This window comes from Psittacula echo (assembly GCF_963264785.1).
Source record: "Psittacula echo genome assembly, chromosome: Z".
NCBI classification, from domain to species: domain Eukaryota; kingdom Metazoa; phylum Chordata; class Aves; order Psittaciformes; family Psittacidae; genus Psittacula; species Psittacula echo.
The window spans coordinates 2,573,902-2,593,187 of NC_137742.1; the positions used below are offsets into that span (position 1 = coordinate 2,573,902).

General features: G+C 40.1%; 1 protein-coding gene across 1 annotated transcript; it reads left to right on the forward strand.

Annotated features, from left to right (window-relative positions):
* The first annotated feature begins 399 nt into the window (after nucleotides 1-399).
* ACAA2 (acetyl-CoA acyltransferase 2) lies at nucleotides 400-17,422 on the forward strand. The gene is made up of 10 exons (XM_080638239.1): nucleotides 400-447; nucleotides 4,603-4,769; nucleotides 6,788-6,916; nucleotides 8,911-9,027; nucleotides 10,473-10,620; nucleotides 12,198-12,373; nucleotides 13,357-13,486; nucleotides 15,724-15,794; nucleotides 16,456-16,610; nucleotides 16,878-17,422. The coding sequence occupies exons 1-10, from the start codon at nucleotides 432-434 to the stop codon at nucleotides 16,960-16,962; spliced, it is 1,194 nt and encodes a 397-aa protein (XP_080494365.1). The 5' UTR covers nucleotides 400-431; the 3' UTR covers nucleotides 16,963-17,422.
* Nucleotides 17,423-19,286: the final 1,864 nt, after the last annotated feature.

The window sequence follows — 19,286 nt, forward strand, 5'->3', positions numbered from 1 at the left end:
GTCGCTGCCCCCAGGGCTCCGGGGGCTCGCGGGTCTCAGGTGCCTTCCTCAGCGGTTCCGCGGATCTCGGCGTCCTCAGTGGCGACTCGTTACGGACCGCGGGACCGGGCCGGAGGGAGGTGCGGAGGGAGCAGGCCCGCGCCTCCCTTCGCCGTTGCCAGGGCAACACCTCAGGGTCCGCTTCCTCCGATTCGCCAAAGCCGTTTCCAGCCGCGGGGCAGGGAGAAGGGATTAGAGGAGAAAGAAATCAAATCAACTCGAAATGAAATGAAATAAAATAAGATAGATTAATTAATTAATTAATTAAACGTGCTCTCTAGGCGTGCCCGCGCCGTCCGCCCCCGGCGTGGCGAATATGCGGCGGGTGAGGTGGGTGTGGCAGACGGCGGAGCAGGGCGGAGCAGCGCGGAGTGGAGGGGATCGGTGCGGCCATGGCTCTTCTGCGGGGTGAGGGCCGGTCAGCCCGTCTCACCTAGGGGCAGTCCGGGCGGGGGACTCTGATTCTTATTCTGAGGGGGAGCTGGGCCCGGCCTGGTTCCGTGAGGCGGAAGAGGGGGTCGGTGTGCTTGGGGAGGGGGGGGCGCTGCTGTGGGCCGGAGGCAACGGTGAGGGGCGGTGGCGCGGCTATCGCGACTGTCGTCCCATGAGTAGTGGGGGGTGCCTCCAACATGGAACCTCTGGAGCCGCCTTTGGTCCCCTCTCCTGCTCCCCCACCCCCCCGCACTTCCCTTGGTGATTTTCCTTCCCGTTGTCGTGTCAGCATAAACGGCTGGAAATAGAGGGAACCCTTCAAAAAACACAGCTAGAAACGGGGTGCGTAGTGCGGGTAGAAATCCTCTCTGTTTTGAGCGCAGTTTTACTCAACAGAATAGGCTGTATTTGACTTCCTGTGGCGTTTAAGGCGGTTACGGTACAAACCAATCTCTAGCAAAAGGTGAGAATGTGTGTCCCGTGTTAACGGGCAGTAGCTAGAAGTCATTAGAAGTGACGCTTAAAGTGGCAGCGACTGCCAGATTCTTTAGTCCCATCCACCCCTTGCTTGTGTTTGTTAGCATGAACAGTGCGGGATAAACTCTTAAGTGCCAACAGTTCCTCAAAGTGTTTTCTGTAAAGAAAGTACTTTATGTTCTACCTTCGGCCTCTTAAAATTAGGTGAACATGCCCTTTAATACCTCATTTGTTTAGAAGTTAACACTGAGCTGTATTGAAATGGGGCTTTTTGTTATTTGATGGTGCTTTGCTACGTGACAGACTGCACTTAAATTATAACATACCTGTAAGTTGTGGTTTAAGGTTTCAGTCCCAACAGCCTGTCAGGTCAGTGCAGCAGTAATTCTGTATTGCTTTACTGAGCTGGAGCAGCTTTGCCCGCAGTACTTGCTTGATGTTGCTATTCTGTGCCTGTTTCATAATCTTATCTCTTGCCACAATGTTTTTCATAAGCTCTTTTTGCTCCTTAACTTTTGGGAGAAAATGATTGTTTTTTAGGCCTTTGGAATAAGACTTGACAAAATATTTTCATACCAAGTGCCTTTGAAAAATGTTGCAGGGTTGGAGAATATTGCAGGCCTATAATAGGAGATCACCATTTGGCAGCAAAACAGATTTAAAAGATGACTGTCCTTTGCTTTCTAGTCCCAAAATTTACAGATTCCTGTGCATTTTGTAATATTCTGCTCTCATCCAATGTTTATCACCTTTGGAAAACTGCAGTTTGCAAGTCTTGCTGTGGTAATGCAGGACAGTACTAATTAATGGAGACTTAAGAAGAGCACAGAACTGATCCAGATGAAAACTAGCTCCTTGTTTTCCACCATCTCTGGGTTAGTCTTTAGGTGTCTTGGTCCTATGATCTGCTTTGGTTTACGTGTTGGCTCTGTAGTGCTGTTGAGAAGCGGGCAGCAGTGAGTAACCTCGATGAAAGACTGTTATCGTGAAAGGATGGTGTAAGAGCGAAGTTTCATCCTTGCCCCCGTACTGTTTGTAGGGCAGCAATGTTGTGTGTGTGATTCAGCAAACAATGTGGATTGCCAGCAACCCGGCCAGGAGGGAGGAAAACGTGTTCATTTAGCTTGGCCAGGTCCCTGAGCTGATTTGCAGCAAACCTGTGTAATGAGCTTGGATGGCACAATTTTGGGAGACTGAGGGAGGGATGTGTAAGGATGAGTGTCGAAAGCCTGCTTTGCCACAAGGAAGATAAGCTTAGGAACATGAGATAACCCTTAAAACAGCAAAGAGTCTTTATTTTACCAATGTTGTTAACATTTAATGAAGACTCAAACTTAACAGTCCATAAATTATTGTTAATAGAAGACATCTTGGATAGTTAACTGAAAACTATTAGTATAAATTTAAATCTTTCACCTTACTACTTGAGAGAGTCCAGGGACTAATTCTGCATGACTGTATTGATCACAGTGGTTTTCCATAGACATAGATCAGTTAAAGCATCCTCACTCTTGTTAAAAAATCTTGTAGGGGCTCACGCTTTGTTAGTAGGTTTCTTCAGCGTTTTTTGTTGTTTGTTTTTAGTATGTACAACCAACGTAAAGCATGCTCAGTCAATGGACTGAGAATTGTTTTGGGTTAAATTGAATTACTTGCTGCTGTTGGTTGCATTATGATGAATTAAGAGTGTAAAAACTGACAATGGATATAGTGTACACTGTGTGGACAAGGGGTCAGTTCTGAGCGTTTGTTGCAAGCCTGGGTACAGGACCTTCCCTGCAATAACAGCTTTATTACTTTTCAGACCTCTGAATATACAGAGACCTCTCAAATGACTATGGTGTTCCCTCTGTGCTTAAAAAACCTGAAGAGTAGGCTTTTTGGAGGTATAATAGCTATGTATTCCTTTGAGGAAGTGAATTCTGCTTGTCCCAGGTTTTGAATAGTTACCCTGTCAGCACTGCATTTCAAGAGAGCAGCAGTAGTGTCTTCAGCAAAGATTTCTTTCTAAGGCCTTTGGGGTGTCCCAGAAAGAAGCCCCTGGGCAGCATCAGGATATGGGGGTTACACACTAGTTTGCTGTCTACATGTCTTTGAAAGCCGCATTTCATGTTCATCCCTATCCTTGAAGCTTCATTACTTGCTTAGTCCACTTCGGGGTACTTCCCAGATGATCTTAAGTGTATTTGTTCCATGTTTCAGATCCTGACATTGTGTTCAAGTGCTTGTCAGTGGGACAAGCTTGACCTTCACCAGTTTGGAAAGTCCTTTTCTAGAAATGCTGCCTGTGCTCCAGATACATGAGAAGCAGAGGAGCACTCTCTCCCTGACAAAACAGGCAAAGAATGTGGATCATGCAGCCTCTACAGCCTGAAAACAGTGTTCATGAGCAGCTTAATGAACATTTTCATTCTTTTATCAATATGTATCTTTCCAGTGTTACTTAAAATAACTCATGGCAGCTGTAGAAAAGGGAGGCGTGAGCTCTGTTATTCAACTGGGGGAAAGTTCACAGCCTGCCTCCAGCTTGTTGCTGCACATGGAAGCAGGGACACGCAGTCAGTAATGTTTGACTTGGTTCAGAGACATCTTTTCCCAAGCCAGAATTCACATAGACTGCTTCTGGCCAGTGCCTCAGTACACAGGTGCTTGCACGTGCTCTCCTGCCTATTGAAAGGGAGGGGATTCTCCCCTTTTACCTGCAGTCCTAAGTCCAGCTCTGGGGCAGCAACACAAGAGGGATGTGGAGCTGTTGGAGCGAGTCCAGAGGAGGTCATGGATATGAGTGGTTTTAAATGAACTCTTAGGCAGAAGTTCTTCCCTGTGAGAGTGCTGAGGCGCTGCACAGGGTGCCCAGAGAAGCTGTGGCTGCATCAGCTCTGGCAGTGTTTGAGGCCAGGTTGAGTGGAGCTTGGAGCAAGCTGCTCTAGTGGAAGGTGTCCCTGCCCATGGCAGGGGGTTGGAACTGGATGAGCTTTAAGGTCCCTTCCAACACAAACCATTCTAGGATTCTATCAAAACTCTGTAATTCTTCCCAGAAACTGGAAGGCTGATTCTAATACAGTTTAGATGGCCTATATAATTCTGGAAATAGCACAAAGTTTTTGAGTAGAGAATGTTTTTCCTCCCAAGTTAAAGGAGTCAAAGTTAAAATACATGTAAAAAGTTTTGGTTTGGCTTTTTTTCTTTTCTTTCTGAAAACTGTTTCAGGGTATAAGCCAAAAACATGCTGATTTTTCTAGGATGAGGCAATGGCCTCTTTGTTTTTCAGAAGACCTGTTCCTCACCTGACTATTTCACAGGTGCCCACTGTGGGATTCCATGGATGTTAATTTCATCCTTTCAGTATGCTGAAATGTCTGATGTGCTGTGGCAGCCTCCATTGTTCAACAGTATCCAAACTGTCTGTTCTTTTTGAAAACTCTGTGTAAAGGAGGTATTTCTAGAATCTTCCCAGCTTTCGTTTCTGACCTTTAATTCTGCATACCTCCCCTATCTAAACTATGGCTATATTCTGTACCTTATCTTGAACCGTATGCATTCACATTGCCTATATTTATGAAGTTGCTTGTGAATGTAGGATGTCGAGGCTGACTTGCTGAATTTTTGTTTGTTAGCTTCTGCACATCTGGATAATTCCTGCTTCTCTTGCAGGTGTATTCATTGTTGCAGCAAAGAGAACTCCTTTTGGGACCTATGGAGGTTTGCTGAAGGACTTCACAGCCACAGACCTAACAGAACATGCTGCTCGAGCTGCGCTGGCTGCTGGCAAGGTCTCTCCTGAGATCATCAACAGTGTCATCGTCGGCAGTGTCACGCAGGTTGGTAGCATGGAAAATCTGCTGGTCGGTCGTGACTTCAGTTGTCTCCTTCAGTATGGTCCTATAGATAGTTACCTCTGTTTTGAGCCAAGAATAAACCAAAGGATTGGAAATGAAGTGACATTTATAGTGTAGTATTTATTCCCTGTTCATGTTTAAGGGACATACCTCACATGATTTGTGATATTATTGGGAGCAAGTCTTAGCTTGCTTTTTTAGTACGAAAGGTAGTTTAAAGTAGGACAAGCTTATCTTCTAAAAAATGTGCATTCTTCAAATAGTTAATTGCTAATCCCTGGTACATTTTTGCTATTTTATTGACTTGAGCTGTGTAACTCAGCTCTGTAACTGTATAACAGTTACAGTAACTGTGTAGCAGTGATTTTTCACTGGATTATATAATCTCCTGTTTTTCTGAAGACTGTAATTTGAGTCCATTTCCCTTGAGTTTTCTATAGATTTTCTTTTTTTTTTTTTTTTTTTTTTAACAGAATATGATCTTATTTTGAGCTGAAAGCATACATGCCTTGATTGGCAGAGACATTTAAACACTTGTATCTTTATATCTTTTCCAAAGAGCTTGTGGCGCAGATGCTGTTACATGCAGGGGATCAGCATTGCAAAACTGCAGTTATCCATATATCTAGGTGAGGGTCTTTGTTTTAGGCAGGACAGCAAAGAGCATTTTTGGTTTGGTTTTTATTCTGACTTCATCATTGTTAAGGGTGAGCACTCTTTATTTTGCACTGTTTGAAGGGTGCAGAAGAGGCAAAATCCTGACAACTTTCATGATAACCGAACAAGCATGCAGTATTTCTTCTTAAGGATTTTCATCCAGAAGAGTAGCTTTTGATTATTCTGTCTCCTATACCTACCATCTCAGCTTCTTTTATTCAACTTTTTAGATTTTGTAAGAACTGTTTGGTGCCAAGAAAAATAATATTGCTGCATCCAAATCTCTTGTAATGCTTTCACATAAAAAAAATACAGTTTTCCTAATAAAATGTCTTTTCATGTTGAAATTTTTTTCCTTTGCATCATACTCCCCCATCCCAGTAGACTTTCTTTTTTTAGTCCTGTATGGCTTTTAAGTATTATTTGATGAAGTTTAAATATCTATGAATGTGTGGACATTTTAAACTCACTTCTTCAGCAGAAGTGGCTTGATTAATTTTTATATATATTTTTTTTTTCTGAACTTGTATTGGCACATAGCATTATGCACAGAATTTTTTGTCTTTATAAAACATACTAGCCTAGGGCATGATCCCTGAGAGCATGTGTTCTCTCTGGAAAAAGAGCCATTACAAACCTATAGCAGCGCTGTTAGAATTTTTTATGCTGTACCTGTGCTTATCATCATCTTCTGACTCAGTAGCTGAAATACAGTAACCTAATTGTTTTTGTTTCATGTTGGAGCCTGGTTTATTAAAGGAGTGGGTTCTGAAGTGTTCTGTTTGCAATATTTTGCTTTTGCAATAGAAACGTGGTAGAACTGTCTTTGAAAAGCTCCAGAGGAATAAGATTTCATGTTAGATCAGGCCAGTGTCCAGTTAGAACACAGTTACAAAATTTCACTAAGTGATATGAAGCAGCAATGTCATCTCTGCATTTTCCACACTGGCTGGTTTTGAGGAGCCTTCCCGCTGTTAGTCTGGGCAATTTTAATTTACCTTGAAATAAGTTTTCCTTGCCAGGCAGGATGTGCTCTTAAGTCTGTTGTATGTATGCTGTTTTGAAAATAAAAGGTAAGTGAAAACATAAGACTCTTCAACTCCTGACTTCAGTCTTAACATCTGAAAGCCCATTTTTGGCCTGATTTCTCACTTCTGCAACACACAGTTTCTTTAAAAAGCTTGTTAAGACATTGGCCCTTTTTGTTCATATAGGATGGTGTCTTCTTGATTAGCAGGATTTCTGCTATACACTATTATGTTTTTTCATGTTCTGACTTTTTGTCAGGACTTTTACTCCAAAGAAAATAGAGTGTAACAAACCCTGGTTTTTTCTTTCTGCAGAGCTCCGCAGATGCAATTTATATTGCAAGACATGTTGGTCTGCGTGTGGGGGTTCCTGTTGCAGTTCCAGCCCTCACTGTCAACAGACTTTGTGGCTCTGGTTTCCAGTCCATTGCCAATGGATGTCAGGTATAAAGCTCTGTATTTCTGTATTAGTTGTAACCTTTATCAGTCTGTTGTATCAGACAGTTAATGAGAGAAGAGGCTTGTGTAGAAATGTGGACTTTGTGCTTGGGATGAGTCATTAGTATTATCCCATAACCCAGACAGGTTGCCCAGAGAAGCTGTGGCTACTCCATCCCTGGCGGTGTTAAAGACCAGGTTGGGTGAGAATTGGAGCAACCTGGTGTTGTGAAAGGTGTCCCTGCCCATGGCAGGGTGGTTGAAAGTAGATGATCTTAATGGTGCTTTCCAACCCAAACCATTCTATTATATGATTCTATGATTTTTGGCTACCACTATTAGAAAATTCCTATTGCCCTGCATGGTCCTGTGGAAGAATTCAGCCTCTGCAGAGCTTTATTTTGTGGCTGGATTTAAAGATCATCATTACAGCTATTTTGAGTTTAACATAAGGAATGCGACTAGTGTTAGCTAGTGAAATAGTGCTCAGCTGTGCAGTAGTTGCATTCTGAGATCCTGTTTGTACGAATTGGAATTACTGGCCATCAGAACCACAACAGGAGGCTTTCACACTTTGATCATTGTATAAAATCTCACCTACTAGCTGTGTTAGCAGCAACCTTTGTTTTTTGTGTGTTTTTGTTCAAAGATCCAAAACCTCTGATGGGTTAGGTAATTTGTAGAGTCACTTCTTTTAAAACAGAAGAAAATCAACTTCTCTTTGAATGGTTGGCCAAAACCACTGAGTACTGAGCAAGATGGTATAGTGGTATGGCGATTTTTATTTCATTTATTCATACAGACCAGTGGTTTATTACTAGCAGTGGTCTATACTTTACAAAATTGAAGGGTGTTTTATGGCTATTTGAGCAACCACAGAGTTGGCTTTTGTTGGGGTGTTTTTGCTGTTGGGTTTTTTTTTTGTTTGTTTGATTGGTTTTTTCTGTTGTTTGTTTGTTTGATTGGTTTTTTTACTTCTGAAAGTTCCCAATGGCTAGAGAATCATTTTAGGTCTGATCCTCTACAGGAAAAAATGTGAAAGACAATGTAAACTTAAGGTTACATGTTTACAATAATATCCACTTAACTGTTTTTTCTAGTGCTTTCTGCAAAGGCTATGTATGTGTTGGTCTTCACTGAAAAAAGTCTGTTAGAGAATTTGACCATTTAAATTGGAAATGTGGTTATGAGGTCTTTTTCAAAGATGGCATTTCATCAGCTTAGCTAATGCTTTTGTATTTCTCTGGCACAAAACTAAGCTATAGCTTCTGTTCTGCGCTGCTCAAATGTGCACAAAGTTTTTGGTAACTATAGAAGCATCTTGAAAGCATCTCATTTGTATGACTACAGATCAGTCATGCTGATTAATAAGTAGTTATGTCAAATGCATATCAAGATCACTTTGTCTGCTTCCATTCCAGTACACGAACATCCTTAACTGTCCACCTGAGTGGACTATTGTAAGGAAGCACAATTTTTGAGTGGTCTTACAGTGTGTTTAGTAGTCGGGACTTTTAGGTTGTGTTTTGGGGAGTTGTTTTGGCAGCTTGCATGTCTAATGTTTTATAAAATGATGTGCCATATTTTTTAGATTTGTAAGGTCTAGTTTCAGGCTTTGTGGTTTAATTTGTGTTCCTTTTGAGAAGATTGGGAGCTCAAAAAGAAAAAGCTCAACCATCTGTGAACCAATCCACACAAGCATGCAGATGCTTAATGGCTTTGCTTCTCCATCCTGTCATTTGTGTGCACCCATATTCTCTTCCTTCATCATTGGTAATATTGTTCCTTACTGAAAGGAGGAAGAAAGAGCATGTCATGAAAGAGACAGACCCTAATCTTAATAGAAGGGTGAACCCTTCATAAATGTGCACATGACGAAGCTTGAATGCATTCTGTATGTGTGGCTCTGTAGGCAGTGAGGTCTTTTTCTAAAACATTTGTTATTGTCTTACAAAACCAGCAAACTCCATTCTAGATCTGTTTTGTTTTTCTGTTAACAGGAAATTTGCCTTAATGAATCAGAAGTTGTTCTCTGTGGTGGAGCTGAAAATATGAGCCAAGCACCATATGCAGTTCGAAACATTCGATTTGGAACTAGGTTGGGAGCAGACCTCAAGGTCTGGTACTTTTTTTTTTTTCACCTGTTTGTTGGTTGGTTTGTTTTGTTGGTTTTTTTTTTCTCTGAACAAAGTCATGTTTACAGAGCAACATAAAGTATCTTGTAGATACTATATCCTTGCAAATTAAACTACTTGAGATTAGATCCAGATTTAGTTTTTCAAGGCATGTATCAAGTATTCGCACATTACCATAACAGTAGGTTGAGGCAATTTTGTTAGGCATGCCAGTTTTCTAGCTTTCCCAAGCCCATGTTTGAATCCCTGTTGTATGTTAAATGTATCAATAAACTCTTTGACACAAAACTTACTTCACTTGATACATCCCACCGAATTACTGTATATAACATAAAACCTTGTCAGAGGCTGTTAAGTAGAGGCATACACAGTTTAGGTAAAGCTAGTAAGGCTAGCAGTGGGTGGATAGACTGTAAAGAACACGTGTATCTCCAAGTTATAAGCATCTCTTAATTTGTAAAGAGGAAACTTGAATTTAAATCCATTGACGGATAACTTATTTTTGCATTTTCTTCTGAAGACAAGTCGTTAGTGAATACTGTGGGAAATTTGCAGCAGGATCCAGCTCTGCTCTGATAATTTCGATTTACTCAATGGGTTGTAACCAACCTCAAATGCTATATTAGGGTATTTTAGTCTTTCAGTCCTTAGGGGTTTTTTGCTATTTTTCTGTTATGAAGGTTGTGAATCTGAAATATCAGCTCTGTTCGGTGAGTCTTGTGTGACACTGTGACTAAGTCTCAGATCGTACAAAGAAAACCTTCACAAGGTTGCTAACATACTGAGACTTGTTAGGTGTCACTGAGTTCTTATTATGAAGTTAATTGACGTATACAGTTGCAGGTGAACGAGTGATTGATGTTTCAGAACTTTGATGATCACAGAGAGGTGGCAAAACCTGTCTGGACTAACTGGGCTTGCTTTTGTCAGGTTAAGTGAAGTTAGACTTGGGTGTTTTCTGACCCGAGAGATTTTCCCTACAGGAATCTTTGGTTCCAGTAAGGTGATTTTACTTGATAGTAGAGAAAGACCTGAAGAATCAGTAGGCTGCTGTGCCTTTTTGTAGTTCTTCATCTTTCCATTTTGGTAACCAGAAAGACAGGCATGTGTTCTCATAGGTCTCTAATAAATAATTCATGCAGCAGTGAAATACACTGAAATGCTAAGACTTGTAGGCTTTTCCGAGATCTCTCAAGGCCACATGTGAGTAGAAAGAACCACACTAGAGCACAATGTCTGTTAACTGAAATAGCACACAAGAACCTGCAGACTGTTTTGCAGTATATTCTAATTTAAATAAAGTATCCATAGGTAACCTGAGTTAGTTTTACAAAGAGGCATTAGTTTCCAAGAGGCTACTGAATAATTAGAAACTGTTGATAATAAAAATACTGCTGTGCTTTATAATTTTCTTATGTTCTATGCAGCTGGAAGACACATTGTGGGCAGCTCTAACAGATACACATGTTAAAATACCTATGGCAATAACAGCTGAAAATCTGGCTGCAAAGTACAACATCACACGAGAGGACTGTGACCGATATGCTTTCAAAACGCAACAGAGATGCAAAGCTGGTTAGTAAATTTAGGAATTGAAGTGTTTATATGATACTAGTTTCAAATCTAGAGACTTTAGAATCAATTAAAAGTATTTTTAAGTTTTTTGTAGCTCATGCATCTTGGTGTAATTTGTCTTCTGATTTTCAGATACTCTGATCTAAATCCTTTTCCTTTCTTTGGCAAACCTTGAACAGTTAGAGCAGATGGAATCTGAAGAGGGGATACTTGCTCAGGACCTGTTTAAAAACTGTTCTCTAGGTGGTTTTGTGGCCAAAGCCATAATTTAGAGTCATTTGGTTCCTGTGAATTTGATAATGTAAGGAGGATGGTAGACCAAAAGCCAGTAGAATGTGTAGTGATTGTACTGGGACGTCAAAATGCATTGCAACCCAAAGGTGAACCTAAGAAGGAAAACTTTGGTATACTTTTAGATTCTAATGATGCTGCTTTTTAACAGCTGCTAGTCTCAAAGGAAGATTTTGAATTTTTACAGCTGTGCAGCAGTGCCTTTTGTAACTTTTCTTAGTCATGTGTTGCATTTCCTGCTCATCTTGTTAGCTAAACCCTGCCATTCCTCCAGCTTTTGCTAGAAACTCTGCCCCTGAAGAGGCTTTTGCTTCTTTCTTGTTTTCAAGGCTTCTGCCTTACTGTTTTCTTGTCTACTTGTTATGACTAGTTAATCTTATTCCACACTAAAGAGAGAGTCCTGTGATTAATCAGGAAAGAAAAAAGATTTTGTAGAATTAACTGAGAAGTTCAGAGGTAGCTAAACAATATCAGATATGGCAATTTCACTGCCATAGTTCTAAATCCCTTTTGTGCATGTGTGGAATGGTTTGAAGAGGCTGGGAGTCTTGGTGTAGTTGGGAGATAGGAATTGTTTTGGTTTCAAATCTGTGTGTTCATATCAAAGGTGGTGTTTCGATGCCTGAATATTGGCCCTAATGTCGTCTTAGGTGATGTGGCCCTCTTATGGGCATCTTAGGTAGCTACAATGTCTTAAATTATTTCAGGTTGCTTAGGCAGCTGAATTCCATTCTAAGATCATGACTTGACTGGAGATCCTGTGGGGGTGCCCCTTGTACAGGATTTTAATTGACATGCAATAGCTTATGCTGGTTGTCGACAGAGAAGATGTGACTTAGAATTTTTTCCACGTTCCTCTCTGAGTGAGACTTACAGCTTCTTGCTTTCTTATGAATGACATAGCTGTAGAATAAAGCAACAATAAAGGGGGATGTGTATAAAAAAAAATAAATCTAGTTATTAAAACAAAGGAAGAAGAGTTCACTTATTTAAAGCTGAAATATAACTTCAATGTTTGAGACTTCCTTTGGAGAATTTTGAGAATGTATTTTTAGAGTTTTTGCCCAGTTTCTAAAAAAAAAAAAACAACAACAAAAACCCAAACAGACAATAAAGCACCAACCAGCCTATTTAAGCAAAATAAAGCATAAACAGTACTGTCCCTGAACTCTTGGTTAAAATAGAGCAAAAGTTGTGTGCACATGAAAATACGATTATTGGTCATGCTGTGCAATCAACCTGATGTTTGTATCAGACTCTTCTTATTTTCCTTTACATGGTTGCAGCTCATGATGCTGGTTACTTTAATGCTGAGATGGCACCAATTGAAGTGAAAACCAAAAAGGGGAAAGAAAGTATGCAAAAGGACGAGCACCCCAAACCCCAGACCACTCTGGAACAATTGGCAAAACTCCCGACTGTCTTTAAAAAGGATGGAACAGTCACTGCTGGGAATGCTTCAGTGAGTACGTCAAAGCCTTGGGTTGTGAAAGTGTCACCTTGAAGGTTCTCCAAATTTAGTGTCGCTGTATTTATGTCTCAGTGAGCCGCCTTTGGCTACCAGTGGTGTCTCCTGACAAAAATGATTTCTAATTCTGCAATGGAATGCCCCTACTTGAATGCTTCAGCCCCAAGATGGCAGGGGATCCTTCACTCTGCTCCTGTGTCCTAAAATTTGGTTCTGTGGACTGCCATGCTCTTTTAGTGGGGGATTGGCACTTCCTCATCAGGCTTGAGTTACACAGCTGGTACCTGCAGTGGCTGTGTACAGCCACCTTCCTTTCTCTGTACTTTCTTTTGGTGGCAGTGATTACTGAATATTTGTTTTACAAATCATGCATTATGTTAGGTGGGTCTGTTGCTGATGATCATCTTTGTACCACAATTAGTATTCTCTAGTCCAAACCACATTTTGTTCTTACACAGAGTGGACCGGGTGCTTAGCACCGTGTTATTACAGACTGTGTCTCTTAAAGTCATTATCTTAACCAAGTGATTAATGATCTTTGGGCCAGAAGGACCACTGTGATCATATAATCTGATTTCCTGCCTAAAATAGATCATAGCCACTGTAAGTACGACTGTCTGTAAAGTATCTTTTATAATTACTAATACATACATTATACAATATTAACAATGTTCTTGCCAGTCAACAGAACAATGTTTCCAATGTAAGAGAGACTTTAAAGTGGCAAAAATGTATTTTACTTTAATTGAACACTGAAATTAATTAAACATCTCTATTTAACTCTTTTTCACAGTCCACAGAATAGTGAGATTGTGATTTGTTGTTTTGAATAAACAATAATACAATTGTCTGGTAAATGTTGATACTAGTGTCTTGGACACAAGTTTTTTCTGAGGGGCATACTTAGTGTAATGGACTTTTTGTTTGATTTTTTTTTTTTTCCTTCCACTAAGAATGCTTTTCTCTCTTGTTACAAGGGGGTGTGTGATGGAGCTGGTGCAGTCATCATTGCCAGTGAATCGGCGCTTAAAAAACACAGTCTTACTCCTCTGGCAAGAATAGTAGCATATCACTCATCTGGCTGTGATCCTTCCATAATGGGCATTGGTAAGTTGCAATAAAGCACGTTATTTTATAGGATCAAGCAGCACTAAAATATTCTTGTATTGGGCATTCTATAGAAAGAAAGAGAGACTGCAGTGTGCTGAGTCTGGAGGCTCTGAAGATGCTTGTGTAGCTTACTACAGGGAGACTGTCCATTCCACTGCATCAGTCCACCCCTCTTACTCAAAGGGAGTGTCTTACTCCTCAGTTTGGCTGAAAGAGTATGTGCAGTGCCTGATTTACAGCATTAGCACTGAACTATAGTCTCCCAGGCACCTTTTTTTTCCTCCTTTTTTCCTCTCTTTATTAGTCAAAAAAATAGGCATTTCCTCAAAGTTTTTTAAAACCCATTTCTTCCTGAAATTCACTTTAGTTTCCCAGCTTTGAAGCTTTAAATCCCATTATTTAAATGGGCTACTGTGAGTTGCCTTCTCCACCTCTTGCTGAAGGAGTATTGGCTAAGTGTACACTTTTCAGCAGTTACTTAGTTGCTCACCTAAGGTGGGATTCCAGGATACACATCTGTTCAGATACTATTTTGGCAAACCAACTTTTTTTTCAGTTGCATATTTTATGCTTCTTAATCAAGTAGCTGTTAACACAAACAAACCCTCAAAGCCAATCCAGACATCCCAGGATTTTCCCTTCTGTTTAGCTTGTAGACAGTGTTGTATCCCGCATCTTTTCCTTTCTGACATTCTGTTCAGAGAAGTCATTGTTGGCTGGTTCCATGTGTCAGTAGAAATGCAAATGAGGCATTGTCAGATTTGTTTTCTTGATCAGACTATCTGACTAACACAACCTTCAAAGCAAATGTAGAGGGAGGGTTTCTTTCGCTAGACTTCATGCTGTCATTGTGCTTTCTAAACTAGCCCATTCTTTCAAAGTCAGGCAACTCTTTCAGCATGTTTAAAAACTTCATAAATCATACGGAGAAACATTTAGTATCCCAGCTTCTTAACACCAGAGCTTGTCCCCAGCATCTCAAAAAGACCAGAGAAGATTCATCGGCATGACAGCAACAGATATGAGAACAGGAGCTCAGTCTAAGCAACTGCTCTTTCACATACAGATAGTGATGAGGAGTCCTGCTTCACAATGTCTAGTGAGAGAATTCATTGTTTTTAAAGAAAAGAGAAAGAGAGAGAGAGGGGAAAAACATCTGCTTGGCTGTCATTAATGGTCTTTGTATTGTCCACATGAGACCCACCCGTTACTCTCATGGGTAACGGGGATACTAAAATCTGTAATGAGATGCATTTAGTTTAGTATTAAGCAGCCTGAGGCTTTCTGATAATCCACTGAGCTTTGAACTGGGCCCCTACTTTTAATTTTTCTGTCTCTTCTGTCGTTTACTTATTTTTATGGGTTTATTCTTTGAGCTGTGAGTTTTTCATCACCATTTTTTGGTAGTGAGATAGCATTTAGGTTTGTTAATGTTCTAGGATTGGGGTTTTTTTGTCTAATGACCAGAATGGCTATCTAAGATCTCAATATCTTTGTCTTACAAGGACATATCTAATTAACCCTTTCAAATTCTCTTTGAGTGTCTCTTTTCTTAGATAGCTGAGAGATTAATCTCCTCTAGCGGGTTATACTAGGTCATAGGTGTCAGCTTTCTTATTGAAACAGTTTTAAGGCCAAATTTTGTAATATTCCCACAAAAAATCTTAACTGTCTTTAGTAGCTGAGACTGGGTCCAAGGGAGCATTTTATTCTTAGGGATTTTTACTAGAAGATTTTCAGGTAAATAATATTAAGAAAACCAAAACAACAATACCCATAACTAAGCGCATGACCAGCAAATGCTAGAACACCCTGCCTTTTTCTTTTTTATATACCTGGAGGCTGCAAGTTGTGAAGAAAGAATAAGCAGAGCCAAGAGTAAAGGGAAAGAGAAAACCTCGAAACTGTCATGAAGTTGTTCTGTTTGGCTAGGGACTGTCAGTTCTCTTGACTTGAAAGCTGTGTCTGTGTTTACCAGCTGTGCAGCAGTAGTGACACTCCTGACTTTCCCTGGCAGTGTGTTGAGAAGGCTGCCAAATAGTTTTGAGATTTAGGAGTTCTATTACTACCTAATAAAGCAGGTGAGTGGCATATCCAGAATTCATTGGCTGCACAGAGGCTTGTGGGAGGAAATCTGATGAGGCTTTATGAAACTATCCTGTGTATGTCATGTTTATAAGCTTTTATTTAGTTAATTTTTCATTTAAGTAACTGTGCATACAATTTCCAACTAGGCCCTGTACCTGCAATTACTGAGGTTCTGAAGAAAGCAGGATTGACCCTGAAGGACATGGATTTAGTAGAGGTAAGGAGTTTTAATATGAACAATGAGGCTACTCCTGATCTTTTTAGCAGAAACATTCCACTCGTACATGTAGCCCGCCATCACAGAGTAGGTGTTTCTTCATGTCTGGAGGCTGCCTGACCTCTTTCCGTCTAGTTTCTATGACAGTTGCACAATAGTTTAAAAAAAAAAAAAAAAAAAAAAGAAGAAGAAAAAAAACCCCCAACCTTAGGCATGTGGATGTGGAAATGGCATGATAGCATTCCATGGAAAAAATCCTCATGTGACATGAAGTTTTACTCTGCTGGCTGGACTGTTAATATTTAAGTTAGTCACACTTCTCCATTTGTGACCAAGGCCATTTTTAATCAGAGCAATGGATTCTTTATGAGCACACTACATCAGAATACAACATGCGTTTTTTTTGTTTTTTTTTTTTTTTTTTTAAATATAATGCATACTAACTTTGTATCACATGTGCCAGGAGGTTTTGAATTTATATTGGCTTGGCCTGACAATTCGTATGTTGTCTGAGTATGCTTTTATATGTTTAATATTTTTCTCAATCAAAATGACCAGGACAGTAAATGAGCTGCACTTCATCTTGTGTGCAGACATACAACTGAAGGCTTGTGTGGCAAGTCAGACATGAACAGTTTGTATTGTTCCTCTGGTGTTTTAGGTGAATGAGGCATTTGCACCGCAATACCTAGCTGTTGAAAAGGTTTTGGGCCTTGACCCTGAAAAAACCAATGTCAATGGAGGTGCCATTGCGATAGGTCATCCTTTGGGAGCATCAGGCTCACGGATCACAGCTCATCTGGTTCATGAGTTGAGGTATGTACGTAGCCAATAGCTGCTGGTAGTGAATGCAGTGCTGATGTGTTTACCTATGCAAAAGATTTTTAGCGTGGATGCTTCTTTTTCTACAGAAATATTTCAACATCAGTTGAGGCTTAATGATATTTTTTTAGAAAAAGAATGACATATACTCTGAAATGTCATCTTTATTGGTACCAAGTTGATGGCTAGTTTCCTTTCATAAAATCAAGACAACAGCTACTGTGGTTTTATAAGTGTAAATCACTCTTACTGTTTTTACAGGCGTCGTGGTGGGAAATATGCAGTTGGGTCAGCTTGCATTGGCGGTGGACAAGGTATTGCTATTATCATTGAGAACACAGCCTGAGAGATTTTGGAGACTGCAGTGTTGCCTGAATTACTAATTCCCTGAGAAACTTCTGCCTTTTGTGACAATAGAGCATCACTGCCTGCCTTCACTTTGTGCCATTCCTGCAAGGTAAAGGAATAGCTGAGAAGTCTGAATTCTGAACAAAAGGATTCATTACTATCTTTCTAACTAAAGGAAGTGTAATAATTTCACACTGATTATGTATTTTCTAAAACCCTCTTTTCAATCAAGATTGAAGGCGAAATTATTTTTTTCATTTCCTGAGGAAATTGTCTTGTCAAACTTTCACCAATCCTGCCTTAAAATAGCAGTCAATGTGGCTTTTTAAGCAAGTTTTGCTTAAACTCTTCTTATTTCGGTTGCTGCTGCTGTCTGGCACGTGTGCCTCTTATCATCAGGAAATGTTAAAATTTAATTGGAGACCTGAAGTATATACTGATTGTAGATTCATGGCTATAACCTGTACCCTGCTGGTTTACAAGGGCAAATAAATGAACGAAAGCTGAAATTTCCATTGTGCCTCCCGAAAGAACAATAAACGCAAGAGGGAAAAAAAGGGCTTGGTGTTCATTTGTTTGTTTATTTTAAAAGTAAGTCGCTGTGGGAATTGTTGCTTTCGCTAAGTCAGTGCTTGTTTTTGGAGAGACTGTTTTCCTGCCTGAGGAATAACTGGTGTTGACTAGGTAGTTTCTAGAGAATTCTAACAAATCTGCCAGCCTTCCATGTTGTATTGTGTCTGCATACATACAGCAGCGCATTTCTTAACTTCCTCTGATAGTACCATCTGTTATCTCGTGGGTCACTTAAGGTGGGGCTGTGCTTAGCTAATCCGAGAGGTGCACATCAGAGCAAGTTATCTTGCCTCTCATAGGCAGTGGAGTTCAACTTATGAATCATTTGATGTAATGTACTTGAGGTGTGAATGAAATGAGATGGCCATTGACTGTGCTCTAGGCTCACTTTACTGTCAAGAGCAGCTTGCAGCTTGCTCTGATGTAGATGTCTGTGTTAGATATTCACAGTTAATTGCACAAACTGCATGTCAGAAGCAGCATGCACTTCTGCATAGCCTGTATTGCGCTGCATAAACTAAAATAGTAGCAAAAACTTCAGCCTTTCCTCTTTCTCACTCTCTGTTCACTGTCAAAATATTGCTTGTTATACAACTCCTTCTTGCTACTCCTCTGGCATGAGCTGTGATGATCGTGAACAGCAGGTTATTCAAAACCTGACTGCCTAGCCTAGCAAGAAATTCAGGTCAAGGCAAGTGTTGTTACAACTGGTGGATAACAGTTGAAGCATGCTCATCACTGTTCCTGGGGTTTTTTTTGGATGCAGTGTCTTTAATGACTAGAAATATTTAGTACTGTTTATATGAATTAAAAAACCCACCTGCCATAAGCCAGCAAACCAAATGTTCATCTAATACAGTATCCATTTTCCTCTCTACTGTATGTAGTTAAGGTTACAGGGGTTTCACTGTTCAAGATACAGTTGCCATATGGATTTTATAAAGCAGGATGTTTTCTATTCTTAGTTCCCTAATAACTAATTCCTTCTTCCGTCTTGTCTGTGGGTAATTATCAAACTCTTATTTTCAGAGTACTGGCCACAGTTTTTCCAAGATCTTGTTGCTGTGCAATAACAATTCTTTGAGAGCTCATCACTATTTATGTACAGTGAAGGATAATCCCCTTCATGTACTTTATTTTGCCTGCAATGTTTTGTGTCCCTGTTTTATCAATCAGTTTCTTGAGATCCATTTGTAATTCTAGCTGGAAGAGTTGAATTTGGTCATCCTGAATAAGTATATATTCTCTGCAAAATGTATCATGTTGTCCATCTCATTTTCCAGATAACTTATGAATGTGTTATCAGGACAGATGATTATACATTCTGCTAGTAACCATTCTTTGCTGTGTGAGCCAGCTGCTTATTCTCATATCGTTCCATTTTTATCCTGTTCATTTCCTGCAAGAGCCTCTGATGAGGGGCTTTGTCACACTAATGTGAAACAGTGAAATCCTTTCCCCTAAAGTTACTGGGACTTAATGTATTGAACTTCTAATACATGCAACTTCTTCCACAACTTCCAGGTTTTAAAGTTCAGTGTCTGTATTTTTAGGAGCAGGATGGGAAAATGCTCTTGTTTTGGGAGTAAATGTCATTCTTTTCGCCTGTGTTCTCAAGTTGCAGTGCCTGATGTATAAACACTCCCTCTAAAGGATGTTCAGTTTGCTTAGGGAGAATGTAGTCCCTTCTTTAGGTTCAAAATGAACCCAGGTGTTCTAATTAGGGTGAGTTATGTATGTATTGTCCAA

Coding starts and splice junctions, on each gene's coding strand:
- ACAA2 (XM_080638239.1), top strand. Junction 15,795..16,455: donor AGGACATGGATTTAGTAGAG/GTAAGGAGTTTT, acceptor CTGGTGTTTTAG/GTGAATGAGGCATTTGCACC. Junction 16,611..16,877: donor CATCTGGTTCATGAGTTGAG/GTATGTACGTAG, acceptor CTGTTTTTACAG/GCGTCGTGGTGGGAAATATG.